Source organism: Pithys albifrons, chromosome Z, assembly GCF_047495875.1.
Source record: "Pithys albifrons albifrons isolate INPA30051 chromosome Z, PitAlb_v1, whole genome shotgun sequence".
Taxonomy (NCBI): Eukaryota; Metazoa; Chordata; class Aves; order Passeriformes; family Thamnophilidae; genus Pithys; species Pithys albifrons.
This window is the reverse complement of record NC_092497.1, coordinates 49,958,604-49,985,001: the sequence shown is the minus strand read 5'-3', so window position 1 is coordinate 49,985,001 and position 26,398 is coordinate 49,958,604. Positions and strand designations below refer to the sequence as shown.

General features: G+C 43.0%; 2 protein-coding genes across 5 annotated transcripts in view; one reads left to right on the top strand and one right to left on the bottom strand.

Moving 5' to 3' along the window:
- Positions 1-5,410: 5,410 nt before the first annotated feature.
- LOC139684891 (purpurin) lies at positions 5,411-12,256 on the top strand. 2 transcript variants are annotated; one of them, XM_071581277.1, is made up of 6 exons: positions 5,411-5,520; positions 6,263-6,380; positions 7,850-7,986; positions 9,482-9,594; positions 10,697-10,909; positions 12,056-12,256. In XM_071581277.1, exons 2-6 carry the CDS (start codon positions 6,264-6,266, stop codon positions 12,064-12,066), a joined length of 591 nt encoding a protein of 196 aa, XP_071437378.1. In that variant the 5' UTR covers positions 5,411-5,520; position 6,263; the 3' UTR covers positions 12,067-12,256. The 2 variants fall into 2 exon arrangements, with proteins under 2 accessions (XP_071437378.1, XP_071437377.1); XM_071581276.1 differs by having other exon boundaries at positions 10,697-12,148.
- Positions 12,257-16,443: 4,187 nt separating this feature from the next.
- IDUA (alpha-L-iduronidase) overlaps positions 16,444-26,398 on the bottom strand; it is a 46,740-nt gene continuing 36,785 nt past the window's right edge. For all 3 annotated transcript variants that reach the window (XM_071579842.1, XM_071579845.1, XM_071579844.1), the window contains 7 exons: positions 25,909-26,125; positions 25,114-25,329; positions 24,407-24,528; positions 23,077-23,202; positions 22,394-22,470; positions 21,520-21,620; positions 16,444-19,417 (listed from right to left, as the gene is read on the bottom strand). In XM_071579842.1, the coding sequence (XP_071435943.1) occupies positions 19,317-19,417; positions 21,520-21,620; positions 22,394-22,470; positions 23,077-23,202; positions 24,407-24,528; positions 25,114-25,329; positions 25,909-26,125 (960 nt within the window). In that variant the 3' untranslated portion in view covers positions 16,444-19,316. The remainder of the gene's footprint in view (positions 19,418-21,519; positions 21,621-22,393; positions 22,471-23,076; positions 23,203-24,406; positions 24,529-25,113; positions 25,330-25,908; positions 26,126-26,398) is intronic.

The following is a 26,398-nucleotide window of genomic DNA, read 5'->3' as shown; positions in this document are numbered from 1 at the left end:
CGGAGAAGGCGGCAGAGAACAAGATTATTTAGTAGGGAAAAAGGGAGCAGAGAAACTGACTCTAACCTCAAGAATCATGAAACAGCAGAAGAGATAATAAGGTAATGGGGAAGAAAAAAGGGCTACTGAGTCTGTAAAAAGCTGTGGAAACAGGAATGCAAACAAGCATAGCCACCATGGGTAGCAATAAGTCAAGCCAAAAAATCAGAAGATGAAGCTGGGAGTGCCTGTGTAGTCTCAGTGCACGTGGCAGTACAATCTAAAGAGGGATGCGACATTGGCAGGTACAAGACTGCAGCAAAGAGGAAGGAAGTAATCATATTGCAGAGACCAGCAGCAGGTTTGGTCATACAGGTGTTTTACAGGAGTGGCCATAGCTCCCTGTGCTGGGGCTGCAGGTACATAACTGCAGTGAGTCTTGCAGAGGGTTCAGTAATGTTGGGGCACACTGGCCTGTCTCCTCTTCCTTCTCTGTGGGCAGAGGGATGATTAGTGCTCATTTCCTAGAAGAGAGGTTACTAATGGGCATTAGTAACTATCTCTTTGGGGCAGCATTGCAATTTTTAGTGTTTCCAGGTTATTGCTGAAGCAGACATAAGCTTAGTCTTCAGGTCAAGTGTATTCAGCTGTAAGTTTACAGAGTAAGTTTACACAGTTGTAAGTTTACACTGTGGGATTCTGATATTTGACTGGAACCGCTGTGCTCTTCTGTAAAATAAACCATTCTGCTATGCAGGTCATGAGAATCATGCCATGGTGAAAACAATAAAGTTTCCTATCTACATAAGACTTATACTATCTGAGGTCTTGCAGCTTTGAAAATCAGCTGTTTAAAGCATAAAACAAACAAAAACATCCTCCAGGAAAAAAATAATTTTATCATCTTTGACAGCTTAGAAAACCCCTCACAGTTCTTTTCTGAAGCCACATGTTTCCACCTGTTTCTCCTGCAGAAGAAGAAGAGATAGAAAGCTGAAATGCAGTTGTATGTGAAACACTTTGTTTATTCTCTAGCTCTGTGACTCCCTAATCAGTCTTATGTTTACAACCTCCCTCCTCTTGGAATCTGGAGAGATGCTCTGACCTAAACCTTCCCTCCTTACACCTTCTGTTGCAGATGGAAATCGTGTCCTCTAATGCCTACTAGGGCTGTGTGCCCAGCTAATGGCTTTTGACTGTGTGCACATACAGATTTCCTTGGCTTTTGTAATTTGTGCTTCTGGTTTTAGCTTTTAAATCCATCATCAGGGCTGGCATGGACATCCTGGCTTATCCATAACTACTCAAGCTCTGTGCCAGCAATATCACTTTTGTAAAGCACCTTGAGATGTATACTATGTAAGGAGCTGTATATATCCCATTGGAGTAATCTGGTGTAATAATCTGGAGGCAGCTCTTACTGTCTGCAACATACAGACATATGGTCTCCTGTTACATCATGCTTTGCCACAAATTAGAGCCAATAGATTTATTCCTGCATTTTTGGTGTTAAGCTCTTTCTGTTGCATGAATAGAAAAGGAAACAGAATACTATATGCAGGGATATTCACATACCCTCTGTGTCTCTTGATTTTGGAATGCATTCTGGGAATAACACCAGGGAACTCTGGTCTGTTACCTCACTGCAAAATGTGGGAGAGGGTACTGCTGCCTAAAATGAACAATCTCCTTCCTGTCTTGCTCCGGAAGAAGAATGGGTTCAGGGCATAGAGATATCCCACAGGTCTCTCCAAGTGTAAAGACCTTATCTCCAGAGAGCAGAACTCCATTCATGTTTGCAGATGCCACTGTCCTTGTCCACTTTGAAATGGCAGACTCTCCAGCCTTCTTGTTCTCAAAGGGCTGATCTCTGCCCTCCAGGAATGGCAGCTTGGCATGAAAAAGACAAATATTGTATTTAAACAACTGTTGCAAGTAAAATTTATAAACCTGCCAATGCCTGCAAATGGATCAGTTCAGTAGTAGTAAATACTAGATATGTATGGAGATATGTCAATAGTATGCCTTATAGTAAATACTACAAAACAACAACCAAAATGTTCACCTTTTTAGCTGATGGCCAATAAAAGGTCCCTTCATGATGAGGTTGCCTCAGGCCTGAATAGTCTTTTGGTAGAGATTTGCAACAGGCCATTTGGGAAACTCTCACATTTTGGAGAGTGAAAGCCAGCAGCTCACTGACCAAGCTGCAACTGTCACCCATACAGTTGTGCAGAAACCAGTAGATGGCACAAAACTATCTACTCTGCCTCTTTGGCCAGCAGATCGTTGTGTGTTAAAATCCCACTGCAGCAGAGATTTTAGCCAGCTCTGCATTCACCCTGTTCAACCAAGGCAGCAAGATGCCAAAGGGTTTGGGAGAGAGCCTTCTACTTAATTTTTCTGGAAAGACCTTGCCAATGGCCCTGAGAAAATCATTCACTCCAGGCTGACTACTCATCATGGCAGAGAAGCTGAGGCTCCTTGACTCCTCTGTGCCTTGACCAGCCCTCTGTTTTTTCTTGAGAACAGGGATACAAGTGTGTGTCTTTGTCTGAGATGCATTGTGCGTATGGGAGCATGTGAGTCCCTGCTTTGCCAACTGTCAGTCATACATTTAACAAGAATTACATTATCATACTTCTGAAGCAAAAGGTGCCTTTCAGTTCCTCACACTTAAAACTGTGAGGCTTTTGAATGTTGCCTTGAAAGTCAAATGGCAGTGATTTATGACTCCTTTTCAATCTAACGATGTAACACACCTGAGAACCTTACCCTTGAACCACAGAGGAACAAACTGCAAACAATTTCCTCTTTGTCTGTATTGCATTACTCTCTTCAGTGTACTTTCTGAGCAGAAGTCACAGAAACTGAAGACATCTATGCCCACAGCCTTCATGTGGTGTCCCACTATGGGGAAGCCTTATTTCTCCTGCCTTCCACCCTGATGAAGGAGTGGAGCAGACTGTCACCGTCTTCTCAGTCCTTGGCAAATCTGGGACTGGAGTGTGTGTTCTCGAGCAATACAGGTACAAGCATATGACACTCCAGTAAAGGAGCCTAACATCCTCAGCAGCACAAATTAGATCTAAAGCCAGAGCATGAAATCCTCACAACTTATGGTGCAATAACCACTACAATAGCAGTCAAGGGTGACTCAGAATGCATGTCCATGTAGTTGTTCTCCATCACCCTGGCAAAGAAGCCCACAGCTTGATTGCCTGCAAGACAGTAGGGAACTTAATGCCTGATGCAGGAGGCTATTTAGAGATCCCATACCGTGCCATCGGCTGCTGAGCTAGCAACACATGTTGCTAAATCTGAGATGGCAGAGCAGTTGCAGTAATTCCCAGAGCAGTTTACCCAAAGCTTACTCAAATAATAAGACAGAAGAAGGGGGACCTGTTAGGGGTAGGAAATCCAAAACTGCTGCTGACATATTTCAAGGATAGGGAAGAAAATAAGATCAATCATCTCATCTGCACACCTGTTTTACTGCAGGTAATTAAAACTACCAGTTACTCACATGCTGAGCTCAGTACACTGAATGACCATGCCACCTTTTTTGTTAAAGAACAGCAAATTTTGATGAACAGGTCTGGAATGGGCTCTTGAATGTCTTCTTTGACAACCAAATCCTGCAGGGCACCTTTGTTCTTGTAAAATCTGTTTCATGTTACATCAAATTCAACAAGCCCAGGAATACAGTTCAATACTTTGATTCCATCCTTTATTTTTTTTCCTCTGCCTAGTACAAATGACCATAAAATTGTGAAAATGAAGGTCAATTTCATTTTGCTTTGTTCTTGCTCCAAACAGCAAATAATGCAGTGACAGATGTTAAGCTCACCAACCAAAATCTTGTGCTGTGATTAGCTATTATTAGCATGTGTCTAATCCCCAGGAGATTAAATGGTCATCTAAGCATGGCTTCGGGTGTCACCTGTGTCTCAACATGGACGTAAACTAATCTGTTTTGTTGGAAACAGATGAAGTGATAAGGGTTTGGAAGCCCTCTAACTTACAGAAAACACTTTAGTTTGTTCTTTGTCATATTCCCATGTTAGGGTGGAAAAGCACAGTTCTACATCTAGCCCTGAAATGCAGTTTAAGGAGTTACTTTTTATGAGACTCTTCAAGCAGTCAAGCAGTCCCACTTACCAGCAGTTCATTCCCCTGTGAACTTGCCCAGGTTGCCTTTGAAGACACATAGATGGAATAACAGAGAACATTCAGTCACCGTACTGCACGCAAAGTACCATTGTCTTCCTCTGAAGTATACATGGAAGCTGCACAGAGGCCAAATAAAAGTGTTCTCTGGCATCAAGCAAGGACAGTCTTTCCCAGACAATTGGCAATACTAAACAAACTGCCTTGAAAGCAACACAGTTCACACCAGCTACAGGCTAAGGTTGCATGTTTCTGTTCAGGAATTCCTGGGCAAGTGGCAGTAAGTGATATCCAGCCACATCCAGAAGGCTGAATGTCCAGATCATTGAATCAGAACCAAAAGGGCCAGGACTTCCTGGGCTTACTCCCAGGAACTTACTTTGGAACTATAGAGTTATTCCTAGTGGTTACGTCCAAGGCAGCCTAGCAGCCCAGGAGAAGTAACTGCTACTGCTGGCAGGTCCTAGCTGAGCGTCTGAAGTCTTAGATCTCCCAAGTGAGCCTGGGAGAAGGAGTACAGGAGCAGCCTCTGCAGTTGGGGAAATTCTTTCGGCACTTGAGAATGACAGTCATGGTTTGCTGCCAAAAATATTTTTCTGGTACTTTCTGCTTTCTCATCCTTTTGTATTTTATTGTATCCCCATGAAAGGCTTCTAGGAAGAACTTTTAGGTAAGGAGAGAGCTATAGCATTTATGTAATTGGAAATGTAGACAGAATTAACTGGGAAGAATGTGAATAAAATTGTTGCAGTGCACAACAGAACTGGGGACTCCAAGATTTCGATGTGAAAACATGAAGGCAAAAATCTGTATTTTGGCACTTCTTTGTTCCCTCCCCCCGTAGGTAATGCATAACATCCTTCTATTTTTGCAAGGATAACAGTAATTTGATGATGCAGGTATCAGAAGAGCTAATTGTGTATCTACTCCATGAATGTTGTCAAACTCAAACACGTGACTCTGCAGCTGAGTATGTACAGTCCAAGTGTTTCTCTGATTAATGCTTTGGGCTTATTTTCCTAACATGTGTTAGAAGCAGAAAGATTTCAATGAGACAAAGGTGTGGTACAAACAAATCAGCAGATTTATTGGCTTTCTGGGCAGCTTTTCCATTATGTAAAGGCTGTGTTTGTATTACTATAGCAGTCAGACCCACCAGTGTGAGGATTAAAGTTGGTTTTTACATAATGGATTATCCAAGATTAAGTGTTTTATTCAGGCACAAGAGCAAAAATAACCAATTAGTGACTTTGCAGATTCCTTATTTAAAGGCAGCTGGAGGGCAGTTGACACAAAACTCTCCGGCTACCTGCAGCCCAAAGACTGAAGCAGAGTAGTCTCAAGGACCTCCAACATCTCTACCCCAACCAGGTAGGTCTCTATTCAGCAGAGGTGGACCAGATTAGCATGTATTGCAGCAGGGAAGTGCACCTTGCATGGCAGCAGCTAGGAACAGAGTAGCTGCATGGGTGTTTCAGGTAACAGTTTTGTCTTGGCATCAGGACAGGTATTCAGGGTCAAATACTTTGCAAGAATGTAACATGAAGATGCTCCCTTCCCAAAGTCTGAGAAATATGCTGGGATATGGATGAGCTGGGATACCCAAGGAGACTAAAAAATGCCAAGGGCACCTAGTGGTGGTTCTGCAATGACAGATCAAGCCTCTAGCAAATTAATATTATACATCATGTTTACAGAAGGAATGATCGGAAGGCAGGCAATACCAATGTGTATTTTACACCCTACAATGCTTTAGCAGAGCTCACCAGAACATTTTCCTTCCTGTGAAAACAAAATTCAAAACATTTCAATTTTTATCAAATCTTACCAACCTTATTTGTAGTCTGGTTTCAATTATAATGTAGGAATACCGTGAACTGCAATATTACTCCTGGCAAGCAAAATACTCTTGCAAAATAATTGCTGTTGATGTTCAGTTTTCCTGAATTTAGGTACCACAATAACTCAGTAATTTCTCAGTGAAGGAGTTGGTAGTCTACTCAGTATGGAAAGAAACTAATTTTAAAATGAGGGAAATGCATCTGTAGGCATAGCACTTGCTACCTCCAACTACTGCATGAAATAAAACTCCATGTTTGCTTTTGTCTTGCAGAATGAAATACACACAGTATGTTTTTCTGGCCTCGATCTTCTCCACTGTTGAAGATAGCCTAGCTCAGACCTGTGCAGTGGAGTCTTTCTCTGTGAAAGACAATTTTGATCCAAAAAGGGTAATTACAGTTACTTCAATAGTATATGTGAAGAAACTTTATATACAAACTGTTTTTCCAGGTTATGAGTCAAGTTAATCTAAAGAGGTTCTTCACCAAAAAGTTAACTTCTTTTGTATGCTGTCTTATAGATGCTGTTCCTGTAGTTTGCTTTCCTCAGTGCTGTGTAACCTTCTGAATATTATGGTAAAAGAGGGATTGAAAGTCAGGAATGTTACTCTGTTAGATGTCATGTTCTGTTAGCTCAACACATGAAACAAATTTCAGCTTTGAGCAGTCTCATGAATGAAACAATTTAGATCAACATCAGGGAGAAAGCTCAAAACATACGCTCTGAGGTACTTGCATCAGTAAGTTTCGGGAGTCATAGCACACTGAAATCATAACTAGTTTGGTGTCCTGAACATTGACTCTTATTTAAACACATTATCTGGCCTCTGAGAAGGAAGTGAGGACTAACATGCTGTTGGAAAGGTCCAGACTTGTGTGCCAATACCTATTTTAAGTAATGCTCAGCAAACATCACACGCATATGCAGCTAGGATGTGGCAAGCACTTCCTCTGTACAAGACTGGCTTTGCTGGACCCATGTCTGGGGAGTGGTTTGGGAACATCCCAGTTTTAAAAAGTCAAAGCTTTTGCTCAGGCTTCTGTATTTGGGAACGATGAACTTGTTTCAGGCTTAAGCACATAACTTGCCAAACATCTCATTAACTTCACTGGAGAATCAAATTTAACACAGCTCTAGCTTCTGCTTTTCTCAGTATTTTACGAGTAATGTTAACTTTTAAGGGTCTCCTGTCTGTCAGTCACCTGTTCAGATCTTGTTTTCATTTTGCTAGATACTGCTTGTACATTTTCAGAGACTCATTTCTTTCATAGACATTCTTTCATAGACATTTTCTTCCTCTTAATCTCATTCAATTTCTCTCTGTTGCTACTCTCCCCAAAACATCCTCTCCTTGTCATTGAGCACATCATTACCATTTTCCGCTTTGCTGGGCAGACCCTTTTCACTGTCAGAGATCAGCTGTGGCCCCTGGCAGTCATAAAGAGTGTTTCCAGCCAGCCTGCTAAGGTCTTTGTGGCTCCAATTGGGTATTGTTGATGGCATCTTCCAAGGATGAGGAGATGCCTGAACAGGAATAAGGAAGAACCAGCCTGACCCTCAGCAGGTTGTCTTAGGATGGGAGAAACTTTCAGTGTGGGGCATTGTGACAGGAATGTCTCACTTGACAACTAGTACATGCACACAGCATTGCAGAGCTGCTAAACCTACTCCTTTTGGCACAGAGGCAAGGGTTCATCAGAGAGTGCTACAAGACCTGTGTGCTGCATACCCATCCAAACTCAGACTTTCTCCACTGTCCAGACAACACAGAGTTAGAAAGGCACGATGATCACAAAATTGATTTTGTACTGATCTGGGCATGGTGATTAATTCAGATATTAATATACTTTCATGTTAGTATGCAGGGAAATGGTATGCCCTGGCCAAGAAGGATCCAGAAGGCCTTTTCCTCCAGGACAACATCTCTGCTGAATACACCGTGGAGGAAGACGGCACAATGACAGCATCTTCCAAAGGCCGAGTGAAGCTTTTTGGGTGAGCTCTCTTGACTTTCAGCTCTTACTGCTGCCAAGAGGTACTGGTTGAGGGGGACATGGTGATGTGATGGCGATCTATCCTGAGCACAGAACATAACTGGGTTTTCTTCAGCAAATAGAGAAGCCTAGGCAATGTATGATATTAGAAGCTAGAGGTTAGACACTTTTGAGTCCTGGGTTAGTTCTCATCTTGGCTCAGGTTTGGGATCCATCACTAAATTACTTCATAAAGTCAACAATTAATACAAATCTTGCATGATGGAGTGGTTAAGCAAATGTATTGCAACAAGGGAGTGAGCTAGTTAAGGCTGTAGGGCTGCAAGGGCAGGACAGCTCTCGTTTCCCTGAGTGGCTCAGGGGAAATAGAGGAGTGCAAGTGATCATTACTTTCACAGACCTCTCAGCACAGTGTTGGACAGATTTCTGAGGAAAATATGTGGTTAACCTTGAGATGCCATTACAATGCCCGAGCGAACAGATGGCAAGAGGCTTAAGAGTTTTGCCTGTTGGTCATGATTACTACAAGGAATTACAGCATGTAAAGGGATTAAATAGCTTTCTGAGTGCAGAAAAGAAAATCTGGGGCTTCCAGTAGGATAGCACTAGCAGGTGACTACGAACCTCAGAATTCCTAATAGCACAACACTTCAGGAGATTTTGGGAAGAGGCAAATGAAGCTTTGCAGGCAGGCCACACAGTGGAAGTGGGAATATTCCTGAAAGGACTCCAGAAACCAAGCAGGGGGTCTCAAGGCTGCTGGGAATTTTATTCCTGCAAAGGTAGAATAAAGGGGAAGCACAGCCTGACCAAGAAAGAGAATGAAGATTTTTCTGTGGTTTCACAAACCCAGGCAATGCTTGACAAACTAAGCTAAACCGTGGTTACTACTCAAAGCAAACAGATACCAGCCAGAATAGTGCATTGGAAGAAATGGGCACCTACAGGGTTTTCAAAGGTTGTGTGATGGCTTTTCACTAGTTTAATAGAGGGGCTGTAATTATTACTGCCCTTGTAATACACATCCCTGTGCCAGTAGTGCTAGGAAGCATTAAAGAGAGGAGAGCCAACTCCCTGCCTCTGCCTGGGGACACAGTGAATGACCCCAAATGTGCCCAAATGCAGGTCAGCTCACTCTGCAGGCTGCTAGCAGGGGAGCCAAGAAATCATGTTCATTGTTTTGCTTGATGACTGTCTGCATGTACAAAAATGGGTGGTAAAAATCCTGCTGAACTGAAGGAGGGCCAAGGTGCTGTCCCAGGCACAGAATAATACTACAGCAGTGTTAGTAACTAGACAGCAGCAATGCACTGTCAGTGATGGGGGGATGTGTGTTTATGTCAGATCTGCATTACTTAATGACAAACACTGACCTTGCATTAAGAAAGGCCATGCCCGTGCCTGAGGCAGTTATGCCCAAGTCTTGAGTGAGGGACACCCATTTGAAGCTCACATGATGCCAGCTTTTACCTTGAATCTCACCGATCTCATTGCAGTTTTTGGGTGATCTGTGCTGACATGGCTGCCCAGTATACAGTACCTGACCCAACCACTCCAGCAAAAATGTACATGACCTACCAGGGACTGGCCAGCTACCTTTCCAGTGGTGGTAAGTGAACTTCTCCAGCCCTCTGATGTGGGGCAACTGCTTACGACTGCCCAAATGTGTGTTTGAAAACGTGAGCAAGAGAAACAGTTCAGCTCAGACTGCTACAAGTGGAGACAGAGCATCCTTTTTTCAGGGGAATGCTGTACAAAGTGGTGCATTTTACCTGCACAGAAGGGGCAGGATTGAGAGCCCACAGAGACCCCACTTATACACCATATACACTACCAGGAATTGCAGTTTAGAGACACTCGGCCACACACACAGATTTTGTACAGCCAACTGAGGTGTTGAACATAGGGAAACATAGTTCCTGGCCCCCACTGTGGGCATTATAAAATGCTGAGGTCAATAACCCTTGTACTCCTCATAGCAAACAGGAGGAGACTTGAGGACCCACATTTGCACTCCCAGCAGCAAGGCTGTTCTCCTGAGACAGACACAGCTGGACTCAAAGAAATGGAGCTGTAAACTGAAATCCCCTTTGCAGAAAGAAACTGCTCATGCTGAACCTCAACTATGCACACTGCAAAATCCCATCCTTTTTGTCTGAGTGTCCCAGAGCTGTGGGACTCCAGCTGTGGAAGTTGAAAGGATCTGGCCTGCCAATGCATTCAAAAGAAGTACACTCAGTGCTGGAAGCAAGCCACACCAAAAGAAACTTAGTTAAGCAAGGCTGGAAAACAGGAGGCATGTTTTGCTGAGGCTTCCTGAATAGGAAATGTAATCTGTATACCCAAAATTTAATATGCATGTCCTAAATTTAATCTGTATGTCCTTGCTCCTACCACACTTGAGCAAGCAAGATAAAGAGAATTTTTTTGTCATTGAAAACCTAGAAAATCCTAGTCCTCCTAGTACTTCTAGCCTAAGAAACAAAGGTCAAAAATGCACTGAGCGTCATGGGGAACAAAATGACCTAAGGATTCCCTGTGTTTGTCCCAGTTCTTCATTTCATGGTGTGGAGATAAACTGGACGTAGGAGGTAAGATTAGATCCTCTGGGAAGCTATCCCTGCCGTTGTTGAATCGAGGTGTTTCCCTGTGGAAGGATCCCCTCCTCTCTGTTTAGCCCACTGTGACAAACGTGTGTTCTGATGTTTCAGGGGACAACTACTGGGTGATTGACACTGACTATGATAACTATGCCATTACCTATGCCTGCCGCAGTCTGAAGGAAGACGGCTCCTGTGATGATGGCTATTCCCTGATCTTCTCCCGCAATCCCCGTGGCCTGCCCCCAGCCATCCAGCGCATTGTGCGCCAGAAGCAGGAAGAAATCTGCATGTCTGGCCAGTTCCAGCCCGTGCTGCAGTCAGGTACTTTGGGCTAATTAGCAAACTCGCTGAGTGTTAATGTGACAGAACCACAGCAAACTAAGTTGTACTCTTTTAGTAACCTATTTTAAATGTTAGATCTAATAAGAAAAAGCTACAAAGGGAAGTCCATGCAAGGGCAAGAGCCTGTTGCAGGGTGGTTCTGCAGCATTGAGATTGCCCATAGAGGAATTCTGTGTGTTGAAACTGGTACACTACCAAAAGATCATGTTTTTTACTCTATTAGATAGGACAGGAACAGATGTAACAACCCAGTGTTTCTGCACTTGGAAATGCTTTTCTTGGCCATTTGGATAACAGCACCTTTCCATGGGTCTATGCAGTGCCCTTCAGGAAAGGAAAAGGTGCCTTCAGGAAAAAGCACCCTCACTCTTCTTAGCTTGAGCATGAATTGCATCCTGGGTGGTCTGAATAGCACGGATGAGGGGCTCTGAGCAGTGTTTCTGACTGTGTCTGCTGGTAGTGGGAGTCAGCAGTTGTGTCACATACATGCACACAGATCATGTCCAAAGCTTATTTTGAGAACATTTTTCTGAAGGTATGGAAGCTTATCTAGCTCAAATGCTGTCCATGAGATAGGCAGAGAATTTTTTAGGTCTATGCTGGAGGCAGAAGCTCCTCTTGGTTGGCAGTTGAGTGTCCACACCCTTCACCTTCTCACTGCTGTGCCTGGAGTCTGCCAGTAACACATGTGTTCCACATTGTGGGACAAGCAGTAGCAGCTAAAACCTTCTGAACAGCATGTCCTTGTGTCAGTCAGTCCTCCACTATGAAGCAGGTGCTCGCATCATCCAAGACTGCACCTCTGACTCATACCCCTCCGCACTGCTCACTGTAGCAGAGCAATGTCCTGTAGCTAGTTTGCAGGCTTGTGGCTAGGTGCTCAGGAAAACTGAAAACCCACATCCAGTTGGGAAAGGCTGCCCGACACAGACACAGAGCAATTGTCTATGCCAATAGACACAGAGCAGTGCAAACATCTTTTGCACTTCCCATTCTAATCTTGTACTGTGATTCAGAAGTACTCTAGGAATGTTGTAGCTATAGCTTCACTGAAGACTAAAAGGCTGTTAAAGCACTTTGCAAAGTTACTTAAAAGGACTAAAGTTTACTTTTTCTTCTTTGCAGGGGCCTGCTAAAAATACACTTCTGATCCTATCCTTAAGCACAGAAACCAGACCTCTTGGTCTTGAAGTTGCCACTCAGCTAATAAAAAAATAACATCATAGGACCTGAAAAACAAATGAAAATATTGGGGGATCTGTAAACTGTGTGCAATACAATATTACATAATGTAGCATTTATCAATAAATGTTTTTAAAAAAACAACTTTGGGACTGGTTTTTATTACCTGCTGTCAGGTTGGGAGCAGAAGCAAGGATGCCCACCAGGGAGAAGTGAGACAGCAACAAAGGGTGTTCCCAGCACAGGTGGGGCAGTGTCACTCCCTAGCAACAGGAAGGGGGAGCAGGGCAAGGATGGTGATCATCAGACAAAAAAACAGGTCAAAGGGCAGGTTTGGGATTCACTGAGAAGTCCAGCTAGGAAGCAAGGGCAGCAAGGCACAGACATGCCAGTGAGGAGTGTCCAGCCACAAACAGGACAGGAGAGCAGGTCTGAAGCAGAGTTACCTGCAGCAAGGTTCCCAAGGGGACATAGGCCTGGGCTGAGCTGAGCAAGGTTTGTGAACTATGGGCAGAAGATGTAGGCAGAGGTCCCCACAAAGCAGCAAAAGCTTGTGAGTGCCTGCAGGGCCCTGGCATTTACAACATACCTCTTCTACCACCATTTCTACCTCAATTCTGAAGCTAAAAAACCCTCTGGAACAACACTTGAGATAAGGCTGACATTGTGATCCTTGCTGCCTGGTAATACCTTACAGTTACTTCTGGTACATCTGAATACTCAGAAGTTTGCACTGATTATTTCAAGCTAGACCCTGGACCACAAATGCAATAAAGCAGATGTTCCTTTCAGTAACACTGGACATTACGTTAAATGAGCAGTTACTTGCATTTCTAATGGCATAAACAGTAATCTACCCCACACTGCCTTCACCTTCCATCTTTCAATATCTGAGAGGTATAGAACTGAAAGATATAGAACAGACAGGTATGGCCAAGAATTTCACAGATAAACAAAGAGAATGGTGTCTTGAAAACTCCAGGCAGAAAAAGGGTAACCCGAGCCACTATTATTGACATGTGCTTCCCACTACTTTTAGTAATATCACACTCACTTTGAATATTTCCCATTAATAAATCTTCCAGTCCAGCATGCCCCCAGTACTCTGCCAGTCCCTGCAATTTGTCAACAACACAAATTTTTATAAGCTATGCTTACCAAGCATGGAGGTAAGACCAAGCTGAACAGCTCCTACCCCTGGAGCTTTCAAAAGATGTGTGGCACAATTCTGATGTTAAATGAAGACCTTCAGAGCTCTACAGCTTCTGCAAGATGCTTGCACAATTTCATCTATAGTAACTGATAATTACCTTCTGCATCTGTTGGAAGGAACACAGTAACCAAAGACTCTTCTCGAAAACCAGAGATATTATCCCAGGGATGCAGGCAAATCTATCAAGCTTGTCTCTCCCAGGATTTCCAGACAGTACTCCTAAGAGTCTCAACTAGCTTCAAATAAAGGTGTTCCTTGTTCTTCAGGTCTCGGGAAAGCTACCCTCATAGGGAACAAGATGGTGAACTACCATATATTGCTCAGTACAGAAACAGAGAAGCAGTAGCAGACAATGCTAACAAACGCTCACATAGATAGAAACTAGAGTAGAAAAAGTGTCAGCCTTTTCCGCTGGACTAAGTTAAAGGTCAGTGCATTGACTGAATGTGCACCACTTGCACTTCTCTCCCATGAGGAAATACTGGGCTGGAATCTGTGAACTTAGGACTTGGATCACAACTGCTTAGACAACACTAACTCGTAGCTGAAGGAGCCTGGCTTTTGCACATAAAACATTCAGACCAACAGTACTAGTCATAGAAAAGTGGGACTTCTAATATCTATGGTTATAATAATTGCATGATCAGAGCATATAGGAGTTAGAATAGAATCATAAAATGAACTGGGTTGGAAGAGACCTCCAACGCTTGATTCAACACCACTGTGATTACTAGATCATGGCACTGAGTGCCAAATCCAGCCTCAACTTAAAAACCTTCAGGGATGCAGAATCCACCACCTCTCTGGGCAGGCCATTCCAATGCCTGATTACTCTCTCTGGAAAGAATTTATTTGATACCTAACCTAAACCTCCCCTGGCAGAGCTTAAGCCTGTGCCTTCTTGTTCTACTGCTGGTTGCCTGAGAGAAGAAACCAACCCTCACCTGGCTACAACATCCTTTCAGGTAGTCGTAGGCAGTTAAATGCCACCCTGAGATCTGACACTCAATCCCGTGAGATCTCGGAAGCTCAGCAGGGTCAACACCAGTTATTACTTGGATGGGAGACCTCATAGGAATACCAGGGGCTGTAGGTTCTAGTCCTGAGGACTTCACTGTCACTGTCCAAGCTCACTCAGCTTTGGCTGATGAACCATAAGAGCAAGGGGTGGGGCCAGTTCTGTGCATGCTCTGCCTCACCTAAAAAACCCACTGCGCAGGCTGGAAGGGCACACCCATGTGGGGAGAGCCCTTCCCAAATCTTCACCCAGCCATGATGATGAGAGTGATGAGGTCACCCCTGAGACTCCTCTTCTCCAGGCTAAACAACCTCAGCTCCTTCAGCCTCTTCTCACAGGACTTGTGCTCAAGTCCCTTCACCAGCCTTGTTGCTCTTCTCTAAACCCGCTCCAGCACCTCAATATCTTTCCTGAACTTAGGGACCCAGAACTGAACACAATACTCAAGGTGTGGCCTCACCAACACAGAGTACAGGGGAAGGATCACTGCCCTGGTCCTGCTGGCCACGCTATTTTTGATACAGGATAGGATCCCATTGGCCTTCCTGGCCACCTGGGCACACTGCTGGCTCATACTCAATCTCCTGTCAATCCAAACCCCCAGGTCCCTTTCTGCCTGGCTGCTCTCCACCCACTGTGCCCAGCCTGTAGTGCTGCATGGGGTTGTTGTGGTCAAAGGGCAGGACCTGGCACTTGGCTTTGTTGAACTTCATCCCACTGGAATCAGCCCATCTCTCAAGTCTATCCAGATCCCTCTGCAGAGCTCTCCTGCCTTCCAGCAGGTCTACACTCCCTCCCAGCTTGGTGTCATCAGCAAATTTGCTGATGATGGACTCAATCCCCTCATAAAAATCATCAGTAAAGATGTTAAACAAAGCTGGGCCCAACACTGACCCCTGGGGAACACCACTGGTGACCAGCCACCAGCTGGATGCAGCTCTGTTCACCAGCACACTCTGGGCCCGACCCTCCAGCCAGCTCCTAACCCAGCACAGAGTGCCCCTGTCCAGGCCATGGGCTGCCAGCTTTTGCAGGATCATGTAATGGGAGACAGTTCTAGCATCCTTATGGCGCTCAGTGTATTCTGTCCAGGTGAGTTAGGCAGTGAAATCCCTCCCTAGTCACATAAGCTTACGCCTCCAGGCTCATAAGAACATAGTGGTGATTCTGGGCTCATAGGAACATAGTGGTGATTCTGGGCATATACACCATGGAGTTACACACACCCCAGGAATCTGACTTGTACTTGGGGGAACAACATTCCCATCAGGACCACAAGCAGGCCCTCACTGTATAATCTGGTGAGTTAATAAACAGATGAGCATTGGCTCATATCCATTTCTTTCCAATAACTGCAGGAAATATGAAAGATGAGGTAGGGTAGGGCAGGCAGACATCTGGTAAGATTTACATTTCTCTTGAAATGCCATTGAGTTCAACATGAAACATTAAGGGTATATCTAGAGGCAGACAACCTTCTGCCTGCTGTTTGAGCTGGCTGATGAAAAGCAGTCCTGTTTTTTAAGAGTGTGTATAGGTCCCAAGTCATAATCTTTGTCCTGTACAAATTTTCCACTAACAACTGAAAAGAAAAAAAATGTTTACGAATTAAAAGGACTGTTGTTTTGTCCTCAGAAAGTCCTTTAGTGCTGACAGAAAGACCACGACTGTGCAACAGCAGGAGAAACCCTGCAAGGATATTGTCCTTCACACACCAGTGAACCTCCTCCCAGCAAGGGCACTGCAACTCCTAAGATCTCACCCTATGATACCATGTTGAGTTTTACCAGTTTTCCCTGGGCTGTGGTTACTGAGGCAATCTATGCACTTAGGTTTCTACTTAAGCCTTGAATATTTTTATGGAGAGGTTCCTTTCATGCTTCAGTTTCACGTCGTTGGAACATGCACCAATCAAGGTATCTTTTATACCTTGTGCTGGTAGTGGCAGTGAGCAGTTGTGTGGTACTTGGGTGCTGGCTGAGGTTAAACCATCACAATCCTTGAGAACAGTCTTTAATTCCCAAGATTTAGTTGTTGACACATGAGTTCTAAGCAATTTCTACAACAAAATAATGAGATCGTATTTTTACACAGTTGATGTGAAGGAGTAAAAATTGGTTTTATTGGGTAGCATAAAACACAGTAACAAAGGTAGCATGTACACAATTAAGACAAAATAAAACAGCTGAAAGGTTCTTTCAGTTGCAAAATTGCTATATAGTTGCAAAATTGTTATATAGCCTCAGAAGCTTTTGTTAGAAGTGCAAGCAAACAATCTCATCTTGCAGTTGTAGTTAAGATATTATTTGTATTTAGGGACAGCAGGAGTCATACCTGACTGCTCTGCAGTCTTGCTTTGGTTCTGACACTACAGAACCACCTCCTACTCACATTTAGTGCTATGAACATCTGGCACTTCTGAAAACTCAAACTGTGATAGGGGGCTGATCACTGCCTGGCAACAGTGGGTATTAATTAAACATGCAATTTTGGAAGCACTATCAGACAGTCAGCAACAGATGGTTTCAGAAAACTCAGCTTTCAAGTATTAAATACTGGGGGATTTTGTAGACATTAAATTACAAAAAAGACGGCATTCCAAAACTTCTATACTTTGAAATACATTCAAGCCTGGCAATATCAAATTATTTTCTCTCTGTAATTGTTTATACATGTTCATTCCTTAAAGGAATAAGTAAGTTTATACAAAAGCAGCCAAGAAGATTTTTAGAAGAAATCTTCTATTTTTCATGGTTTGCACACCTATATATTTTCTTCTACATCCCTGAATAAGAAAATCAGTTCTCTTCACAATAGCTGTGTTTCTTTTTTTTTTCCAAACACCTCTAGCTGGTGCATAGTCCTTTGTTTGATAAAGACTGATATATTCTGACTGCCAGCACGAGAAAATTTTAAAGCAGGTTACTCAAGTCAGACATCCTAACAGGGTAAACTGTCCTCTCAAGCTCCTGTATCCTGCCCAGCATCAGACACACCAAAATCTCACAAGACCTTACACTTAATAGTTGTCTAAATAAATTTTGTTGTTCCACCTCATACTAGCAAAACAATATGTCTTAACTGCTAGATTTTATTTAAATGTGTGTTCTGATTCTTCACTTTAGGGGCAGTTACAACAACTTTAAAACGTATTTTTACTATCTCCATCCAAGTAGAACTTCTCTGTAACTTTCCTGAAATTAAGAAGGTTATCATTTCAGTAGGCTCCATAGCTCTCTTCTGTTCTGCCTTATCAACAAAGAATTAGGATTAGGATGTGACAAGTGCCCCTTATTCACACTTCGGTGAGTCAAGAAAGATTTCATCTGAATTCAGTGACAAAATGAATCTTTTAAGGCTAATTTTCAGTATAAGCACACAAATGAGTAAACAGAAGGTAAGGAGATACAAGGCCACAACTCATATATACTGATTTTTCGTATATGCTTCTTTTCTGTGCCATAGTAAAAGTGAGGGCATTTGAGGTAATTCAGCTCTCTCCTATGGTGTAAATTTGTTTTTTTGCGGTTTTTTTTTTGCCTGAGACCTGAATGTTTCATCAAATATGTAGTCTTTGTTGATATGCTGGTGAGGTGGCTGATGTCAGCAAAGAGAGCAGTAGGGGATTTGTTTGTGTGACAAAGTCACTCCTCTTATGGAAAACACTCCAGCTGTTTTCACTGGCATTATCCTTCTCTATACAAGCCTTTTAAAGACACAGCTCAAACTGTGCCAGTTGTGAAAGGAGGAGAGTAAAAAAACACCCCTGTAATTTCAGGGAACTTTGTTGTTTACATAAAGTGCTTGGGGGCTGCAGGCACAGCCGGTGGTGTTCCGTAGCCTGTGATCTAGGGCTAAGACACTCTCGTGCATGTGCTCTGCAAAGCACAGGATCTCAAACTGCTCTCAATTAATTTTCTAAGGGTTGTGAGCAGCAGCCCCATTGCATTCAAGAGTGTGCTCTCCTGTACTGTGAACACACAAGAGGCCCTAACTGGGGTTTCAGCTTTCTCCTGACCAGTGAAAACTGAGCAGTCACTTACAGTCTGAGAGGCAATGCATGCTGAGGGGAGACCTTAGCTACGAGAGCTGCAGGATTGCCAGGCTAGGTGACAACAGTGGAGTGGAAGAGGGACTTTCAGGGTTAGAGCCTCCACCACAAAGAGGCAGCCACTGATGGCCATCAGGCAAACAGGCAAATTGGGCAAAACTAGAAAACAGAAAAGGCAGGGAAGTTTAAAAGCTAGGGCTTTCTGTGCCTTCCTCCCTTTTCAGGATGAGCTGCTACCCCTTCCGCTGCCTACAGGAAGTAGCTCTGGCATCCAAGTAACAGTCACAAAATGGTGAGAGAGCTGGGTGCAAACCCCTCTGTGAAAGAGTGAAAAATTTCATACACCTGAAGATGTGGCAAGTGCCCTGAAATAACCCTCTCTGAATAACCAGCAGGGAAGAAGGCATCCTTCACTTCATGCTTTGGATGTGCTTGGTTGCTGTGGACTTTTCCATCAAACCATTATGTCAAGACAGCCCGGCAGATAAGGCAGGCAGTTTACTCTCAGACAGGTCCTCCTGTGCCTCTGCTGCCATCCTAACCCACACAGTGAAACAATGGTCCAGTTCCTGCTGCATTTTGTGACCTCTATAAATCTTTGCTTGTCCTGGCCATTTAGCTCAGTGTAAAAGAGGGAATAATAAATATTTATTCCCATAATTCCTAGTCAACAAGCTGAATCCCACTCCTATGTCAGCCTCTTACCAGTTAGGTTGTCACTTGTAGCTGTTTGATAATGATGTTTTTCAGTGCTGTGAAGAGTTAATAGGGGGAGTTGCTTCTAACTTGCATTCTTAATTTGCTTTATCAGGTCCTTTCCATACTCCCTCCTCATCCAGGGAGGAGTTTATTTTTCTGGGGAGTTGTCATTTGTAGGGAACATACACCACTCTGCCACCAAGCCAGACACCACTCTTCAGAGTCACTTGGAAGCTTCAACATACCCCATGGGAGCAGAGAACAGGCCTGCCTTCCCCCAGTAGTCAATGGCACGCACTCTGTAAAAGCCGGAGACGGAGCTTTCTGCAAATGAAAAGGTTAGCAATATCACTGTGAAATGCAACATCTGTGGTACCTGGACGGTGTGAAGCAGGCACTACTTCTATAGAATGCAGGTTTGTGGAATGGACTGGGGAAATCAGTTCTGCACTCTGTGTAAATGTGTCTATGTGTGTCTAACTAAAAATTATTATAAATTCCTCATGATGAAGTACTGATTTTTTATCTTGTTGCACCAAGGACATCCTCTCTCCTCATAAGGATTTGCAAGTACAGCCACAGGACTGCTTTATCAGCAGTCCCTTTGGAAGAAGACTACGACATCTTCTGCAACACAGAACTAGTAATTTCTGTTGTTTTTCTGACTTACTTTTCTGCCTGAATTGTGCCTTTCAAACAGGTTATCCGGGGACCGGCTCAACAAAGAAGCAGAACAAGAACCATGCAGACTGACTGAAAACCCTCTGCTCAACTCAGGAAGCACACTTACTTTAAAGGTAGGTGAGTTGATGTTCTGTGGTTCTGCAGGTTTTCATCCTTAATCCAGTTCAAAGAATACAGCTTTCCCTAGTAGAGTCTTTGACCCCACAAGCAATTTGGGGTTTATTTACTTCATTTTTATGTGTGCTTTAGTAGGTTTTTTTTCAAAAAGAAAAAGGATACTAGAAGTAATGGATGAAGTGGAAGTACCTAGCAATAAAGGCTGATGAGATGTGAGATTTTTTTGAACAGTCTTTTCTTTTTTTGTCGTTGTTTTTGAAACAAACTTAAAATTGGTATGTTATATTATAGTATAATAATGAATACTTATTTCAGAGATTTGTCTTAGCCATGATTTACAGTCTTTGCTTACCTGTGTAGACTTTACACTGCAATAATAGCTCTTAACTTTATTATGCAGCCACCGCTCATGTTAAGATTTTTTTGGGCTAAGATGAGCTAGTGTTTCTGGTAAAAACATCTCTAAATTGCTCTTTATTAGTATCACTATGAGGTGAGGTCTGTCTGTGTTACACACAGCTCTCATCAGTGTTTATTATCACTACCTGTTGGACAGTCATGTGCAGACTAGATCACATTCGTTTAAAAAACACAAGACAACAAAAAATATCCAAATAAAACAACACTATTTTCTTTCACTTGAGTGTTTCATCTGGGTAGACTCCTATTGCATGTTGGCTGGACTTGAGGAGAAATAACCACATATTCTGGCACAAGCTTTGCCTTGACAAAGATGAAATTCACTGCCCTCTAATGTGAAACTTTTACAACTTAAGCGGCTTGTCAGGGCTAAGAAGAAAGCTCTAGGAAACAGCAAAGAAAGGTGAGACTCCTTGTCTTGGTGTTCAGACAGTCAGACAAACTTTCTTACAGGATGATCTCTTCTGTTCTTACAGTGGAGCATCTCAATAGCTTAAGATTGCCAAGACATAAAAGAAACCTGTGACCATGAAAGCAGAATAGTCACCTTCCACTGCAGCAGATTAGAACACAGTAAATGCAAGACAAACCACCCTCCATGGGGAGGTGGGCGTGACCTCTCCCTTATTTGTGTGTTGATGCTATATCCTTAGGCAGTCTAAGGTCTCAAGGCTCAGAAGTACACAAGTGTTACCAAGGCAGTTTGTTCCTACTGCCCTACTCCAAGAGCACTGTACAGATTTTGGCAAAGGCAAAGGCCAGTACCTGTGGGACTGAACCTCAGACTTGCCTTGCTGTGAGTCTTACTCTCAAAAGCACAACACCAAGATGTGGTCATGTGGAGCTACTTTTTTTTATTGTCATTTTTGCATGTTTCAACATCTGCTACAAAAGGGGCTGCTTAGCCTTTCAGGGGCCTTCCCAGGCCTGCAGCTGGGTGACTTCGTCTTCTCTAACAAGGAATTTATCCAGGGCAGTACTACTAATAATGTCCTCATGACTATTTGTCAATAGGTGTTTGTCCTTGAGAATAAAGCTCTCACTGAGAATGTGGTCCTAAGCAAAGCGATGTGCTCTTACTTGTGTTGTAAGTGTATGTTACCAGACAGTTACGTACCTTCAGTAGTTACTAAACAATGCTTCACACATACATGAGTGGCAATATCAATATGACAGATAACCTAATATGCATATTCTTGCCATACCTGGACTGTAGACAAAGAGAGTGAATATTGTGTTTTTGGCATTAATCCGCCGGTATGCTTTTCCATCTGATGAGAATTCCACTTCATATGTCTTTATACACCTTAGAAAGAAAATCGAACAGCTCAGTAAATACAACTGATACTGTGTTGAGCAATCAAATACTAGTCTTGGGGCCATTTCAAGAAGAAGGACAAAACCAGCAAATAGTCAGTTGATTAATTCCTACCAAATGCAGGATGGCATGAAATGTCAGTATTACAAATAACCAGGGCTCCAACAGCCCACAGAAGAACACCCAGGCTGACTCACTCCACTGGGTATGTGCAGCATCTTTTACTCCCAAACAATGGTTATCAAGGCTGCAGAGTCTAGGAAGACAGGCTTGAAAAGGAGCTAAGTCAGTGCTTCCTGAGGCAGTCCAGTGATACACTGGATCACCTCTGACAGTTCACCTACAGAGAGTTCCCAGTCCAGTATAGCTTGCTGAAGCAAGGAACTGGAGGACTTCTCTTCCAGTTCATATCCCTTACGGAGACGTGCAAGATCCCAGCTAGGCATCTGCCAATAATGTAATTTTTACCATGGATCTTCCTGTCTGCTATGCTGAAGGCAAGTCCCTCAGAATGCCATTGAATGCTTGTGAGCAACAGGAAGATTCCTTTGGCTAGGCAGCAAATTAGTCAGGGTTGCTCTCCACAGTTAGTGCATGTAGGTCCTACGGTTAATTTTGTCAGATAAATGCACTGTAACATCCCTCAAGGAGCAATTATTCATTAAATTGTGAACTTGTTTCACTTGGTATGACTGGCAACAATTTAGGCAGTAATGGGTCAGCAACTCATTTGTAACTATTCTATTTTAAAAGCTACTTACTTTGAATTTACAGAGTCATCATCCCACAGCACAGTGACCTGCCCCTTTGTGAGAGGGATCAAACGAACACCAGTTACCTGTCAAAAAACATACACACTTGTAAGAAAACCTGTACAAACCAGTCAGCCAGTTCAGATTTCTGTGTTCATTCTTCCTTACTAATAATTTGCTTTGATTTTTTTCCATTTAGATCAGGTGAAAAAACAAAATTTCTGGCTCTGTGGCTTTGTAGCCTATGTCTCCCACCCATCAACCTTGCAGAGGATGCTCAGAGGCTCTAGGCACCATCATGAACATGTGTGGAACTGAATGAACAGATACAGATGTCTAATTATGACAGTCACAATTCCATTTTATCTTTAATTATCAATTATTAACTGTAGAGCTGCTGTCAAGGCTGGTAGCATATCTTGTTATTTTTAAAATGATACTGCACTTTTTAGTTCTGCATTATTATTTTCCCACCATGGATAAACTTCCATTTGTCTCAGTGATGGCTCCTATCACTTGCTGTGTAATGCTTTATCTTGAATTATACCTTGGAGAACCTTCTCATCAAAGGAAAGAAGAATGGTCTTTTAACAAATAGTTGACTCAAATGTTAGTCTGACTTGCCCTAGTAGGATGTAAAGCAGGAAGAATTTTCTCTTTTGGTGAGTCTGACAGGAGAATACAACACATACTTGACCTGGAGCAGATCTGGGTCTTGCACAAATGTGGACAAGAAAGACTGAGGGAATGGGTAAGTCCTGCTTCAGTGTCAGGATGCCACCTTCAGGAAATGGGAATGGGCCTGTTGTCAGTGGGTCCTGTGGAGCCAAAGAGTAGTGTTGTGAACCATCTTTCATTGTAGCACCTAAATGCCAACTGTTAAATCAGTGTAAAGTGCCTGTGTATTTACTTTGGGACTTCAAATTTCCAACAGAGTTGGTGTTGCTAAATGGCTTGCAGCCACTGAAGTTCTGCAGGCTTGGAAACTTTTCTATCTCACCTGTTTTCCAGCTCTTCAGGAAACAAGAGTGTTTGTCCATCTCACAAACTGGTGGATCACAAATGCCCTTTAGACACACTCTGTCACTTTTAGTAGTCTCCCATGGATGCCTTTTAGGCTAGAGGTCTTTACAAACCATCTCCCTGTCTCTTCACAGTGTGCAGAGAAAGCTGTTGCTAGCTACAACAGACACAAAGCTGGTCTCTGAGGATGAAGTTTCACCCAAGGGAGAAGAGCACCTAAAACCTTGCTGCTGCCCTTTTAAAAGAAGAGCTGATGGCTCCTTAGTGACAGTCATTTATGGTAACTGGGAAGAGAAGACATAATATTGTATACCAAATTTAGAAAGCGACTACTGTCCGTGGGTCCTGAAGGTCATAAATGTGGCCTCCGTTATTTTAACCAGTGTTTCTGAATGCATAGGGAAACCATAGGAGAGGGAGCTGAAGTGACAGGCTGCTTACATATTCTCACACACAGTAAGTAATCTCCACATGGCTTTTATCTGTAAGGAGGAGAGGAGTTCTCAGAGAGGACTTACTCCTTATTTGCCTCTGCAGTGCATTCAGTACTAGTGAGAACGAGAGGAAACTTCACATTTCAGGGAGCTGTTTGTTTTCTTATTATTGAGGTGGTTCTTTTCAACTCTAATGCAGCAATTTGGCCCTTCTGTGATATACACAGGGTCATGTGACTTATTTTGGAAGACAGAAGGGTCTCAAAGCTCACTGAAGTTTCAGAGAGAAAGAGGAACTTCCCCAGGAGCAACTGTGACTCCTCAGTTTATGGGCGGGCCAGTGGCAAAGAAGTTGGTCATCTACAGTTAGTCTCTTGTATAACATAAACACAAAGGCATCAGTTGTGTACCAACTAAATTTCTCTGCATGACTGCAAGCATTTTTGTGTGTATATAAGAAGTGCTTGACTTTAGGCTAAGGGAATTCTGACTGCCTGGACTGATTTTTTGTCTTTTCCACAAGCACCTCACCCATACAACACTTTAAGTCAAAACACAGTCATACCTCAGCACCCCTTATTTGCTGGAACTGTTCTGGAGAAGGAAAGTCAGGGCTTCCTAGGTTTTTCCACTTCAGGTAGGGATTGGTTTGGTTGTTATCCAGGTAATATGTCACATAGACCAGGTCTTTAGGAACACAAATGAAAGAGAACAAACTCTTTACTTGGATTTAAAGATTAACAAGAACAAATTAACAGGAGTGTAAGTCTACCTTCTCAAAAGTGATTTCAGCACTTTGGAGCCTGGCATCCACTGGAAAATCCCATGGCAATCACTCTTAAAAGGTCTACAGTTTACATTTGCCAAGTTTAAACTTCAAGCTATTACTTCCATAACCAGAATTGAAATCCTCTTTTCGCACAGCTGCTGCACATATTTGTTGGGCAACTTCATCAGCTGTGTGATCATATGGTCATGTTGGCTGTCTTGGAGTCATCTCATTAAGGGAATTGTTCTGTGGCAATATCCAGCCATGGGCACTGAGATTAACAGCTTTCCAAAAAGTAGCATTTGGCAGCTGCCATTAAAGGCAGTGTCAAGGAACTTTTCCTAGAAGAACACCATAGTACTTCAGAATATCTAGGAGTGCCCAAAAGATGAGAAAGGTAGAAAATGAAAGTCACTCTTGCAATGAAAGGCAGCTAAACAGAAGTGTATCAGCAGATGTTCTATCCTGAAGATCAGCTATGTGAACTGCTGATATTTGTTTACCTGTAAGACTGGGGAAGTGGGTGGCATTCACTCTGATGGTGCTGATGTTGGATAAAGTCCTGTTATCCTCACTTGAATACATCAGTAAAGTAGCTTGCCAGCTGTCTGAGGGCTGCATCTCACTTGGGGTGTGCACAGATGCCAGTACACCAATTGTGCTGTTTTGAGTGCTTTCAGCTCCACTGCTCTTCACTTCTCCAAAAATCTGCTTTTCTCCTTTAAAAAATGTGACAACTCTGTAAGCATCACTGTCAGTCAGTCCTCCATCAGCTTCTGATACAGGAAGGGTCAAAGCACACAGCACAGGTTGAGCTATGTTCTACCTTATTTTACCACTCAGGTTTATTTGTCAACAGCAGAGTATGCATACATTACAGCAGTTCTTATGCTTATCAGTTCAGTTAGCAACATGCAAACATGTGACAGAGAACTAGGTACTTCCTTTAGTATGCTGCATGAGTCTTCCAGCTGTAGCGATTTCTTAAAGTCATTTGCAGCCTGATGGGATGTATCCCTTGCATTACAAGAGGCAAGTATCAGTCAACAAAAAAGTAGTGGTTGGCACATAGAGAGTAGAAACACAGCACTAAGTTCAATCAGATGGATAACGGACTGTCAGGAAATTTTCTGCGCTATTAATTTCTCTGAGGAAATGAAGTTTCATTTTCTTAGCACAGCTGGTTATCAGAGGGTAGGAGAAATTCTGTTTTTATGAATGGTGAGATAGCTGGAACAATCTCTCTTGGGCAGGAAGCTTTTGGGTAGGATGTGCTTTTTAATCAGGGGTTACTATACCTTGCAGTGCAAGCAAGCCCATGACAGTCAGCACTGGTTTCCGCACCATCTGGACATGAGGTGGCTTTGTGTTGTTCATCTGAAAACGTGCTGTCAGAGTCCGCTGTGTGAAGTAATGAGGGTAGTAGCTTAAGAAGGCATTGTCATTACTCAGCAATGTGTAGTTGATGGTGTTGTTGGATTTGGAAATGAGCAGGTTTTGGTGCTGGATGATTACCTGCAAAGTCAGAAAGAAAATGAACCTTCACGCTGGAGAAAATCCAACACACAGTGTCTGCATTTTTTTAAAATCTTTACAGCGTACTGAAAAGAACTGCAACTTTGCCTTTTAGAAAGTTTGAAGAACAAAATTGTTCATCACAGCTCTTGGAGAAACTATACTTTAGATGATATATTAATCACTATAACATTTGAAGTGTCTACATAATTTTGCTGGTAAGAAGTGTCTGAAATAACTATTACTAGTACTCTGCATAAATAACTAACATAT

Coding starts and splice junctions, on each gene's coding strand:
- LOC139684891 (XM_071581276.1), top strand. CDS start 6,264: ATGAAATACACACAGTATGTTTTTCTGGCCTCGATCTTCTCCACTGTT. Junction 6,381..7,849: donor ACAATTTTGATCCAAAAAGG/GTAATTACAGTT, acceptor CTTTCATGTTAG/TATGCAGGGAAATGGTATGC. Junction 9,595..10,696: donor CAGCTACCTTTCCAGTGGTG/GTAAGTGAACTT, acceptor CTGATGTTTCAG/GGGACAACTACTGGGTGATT.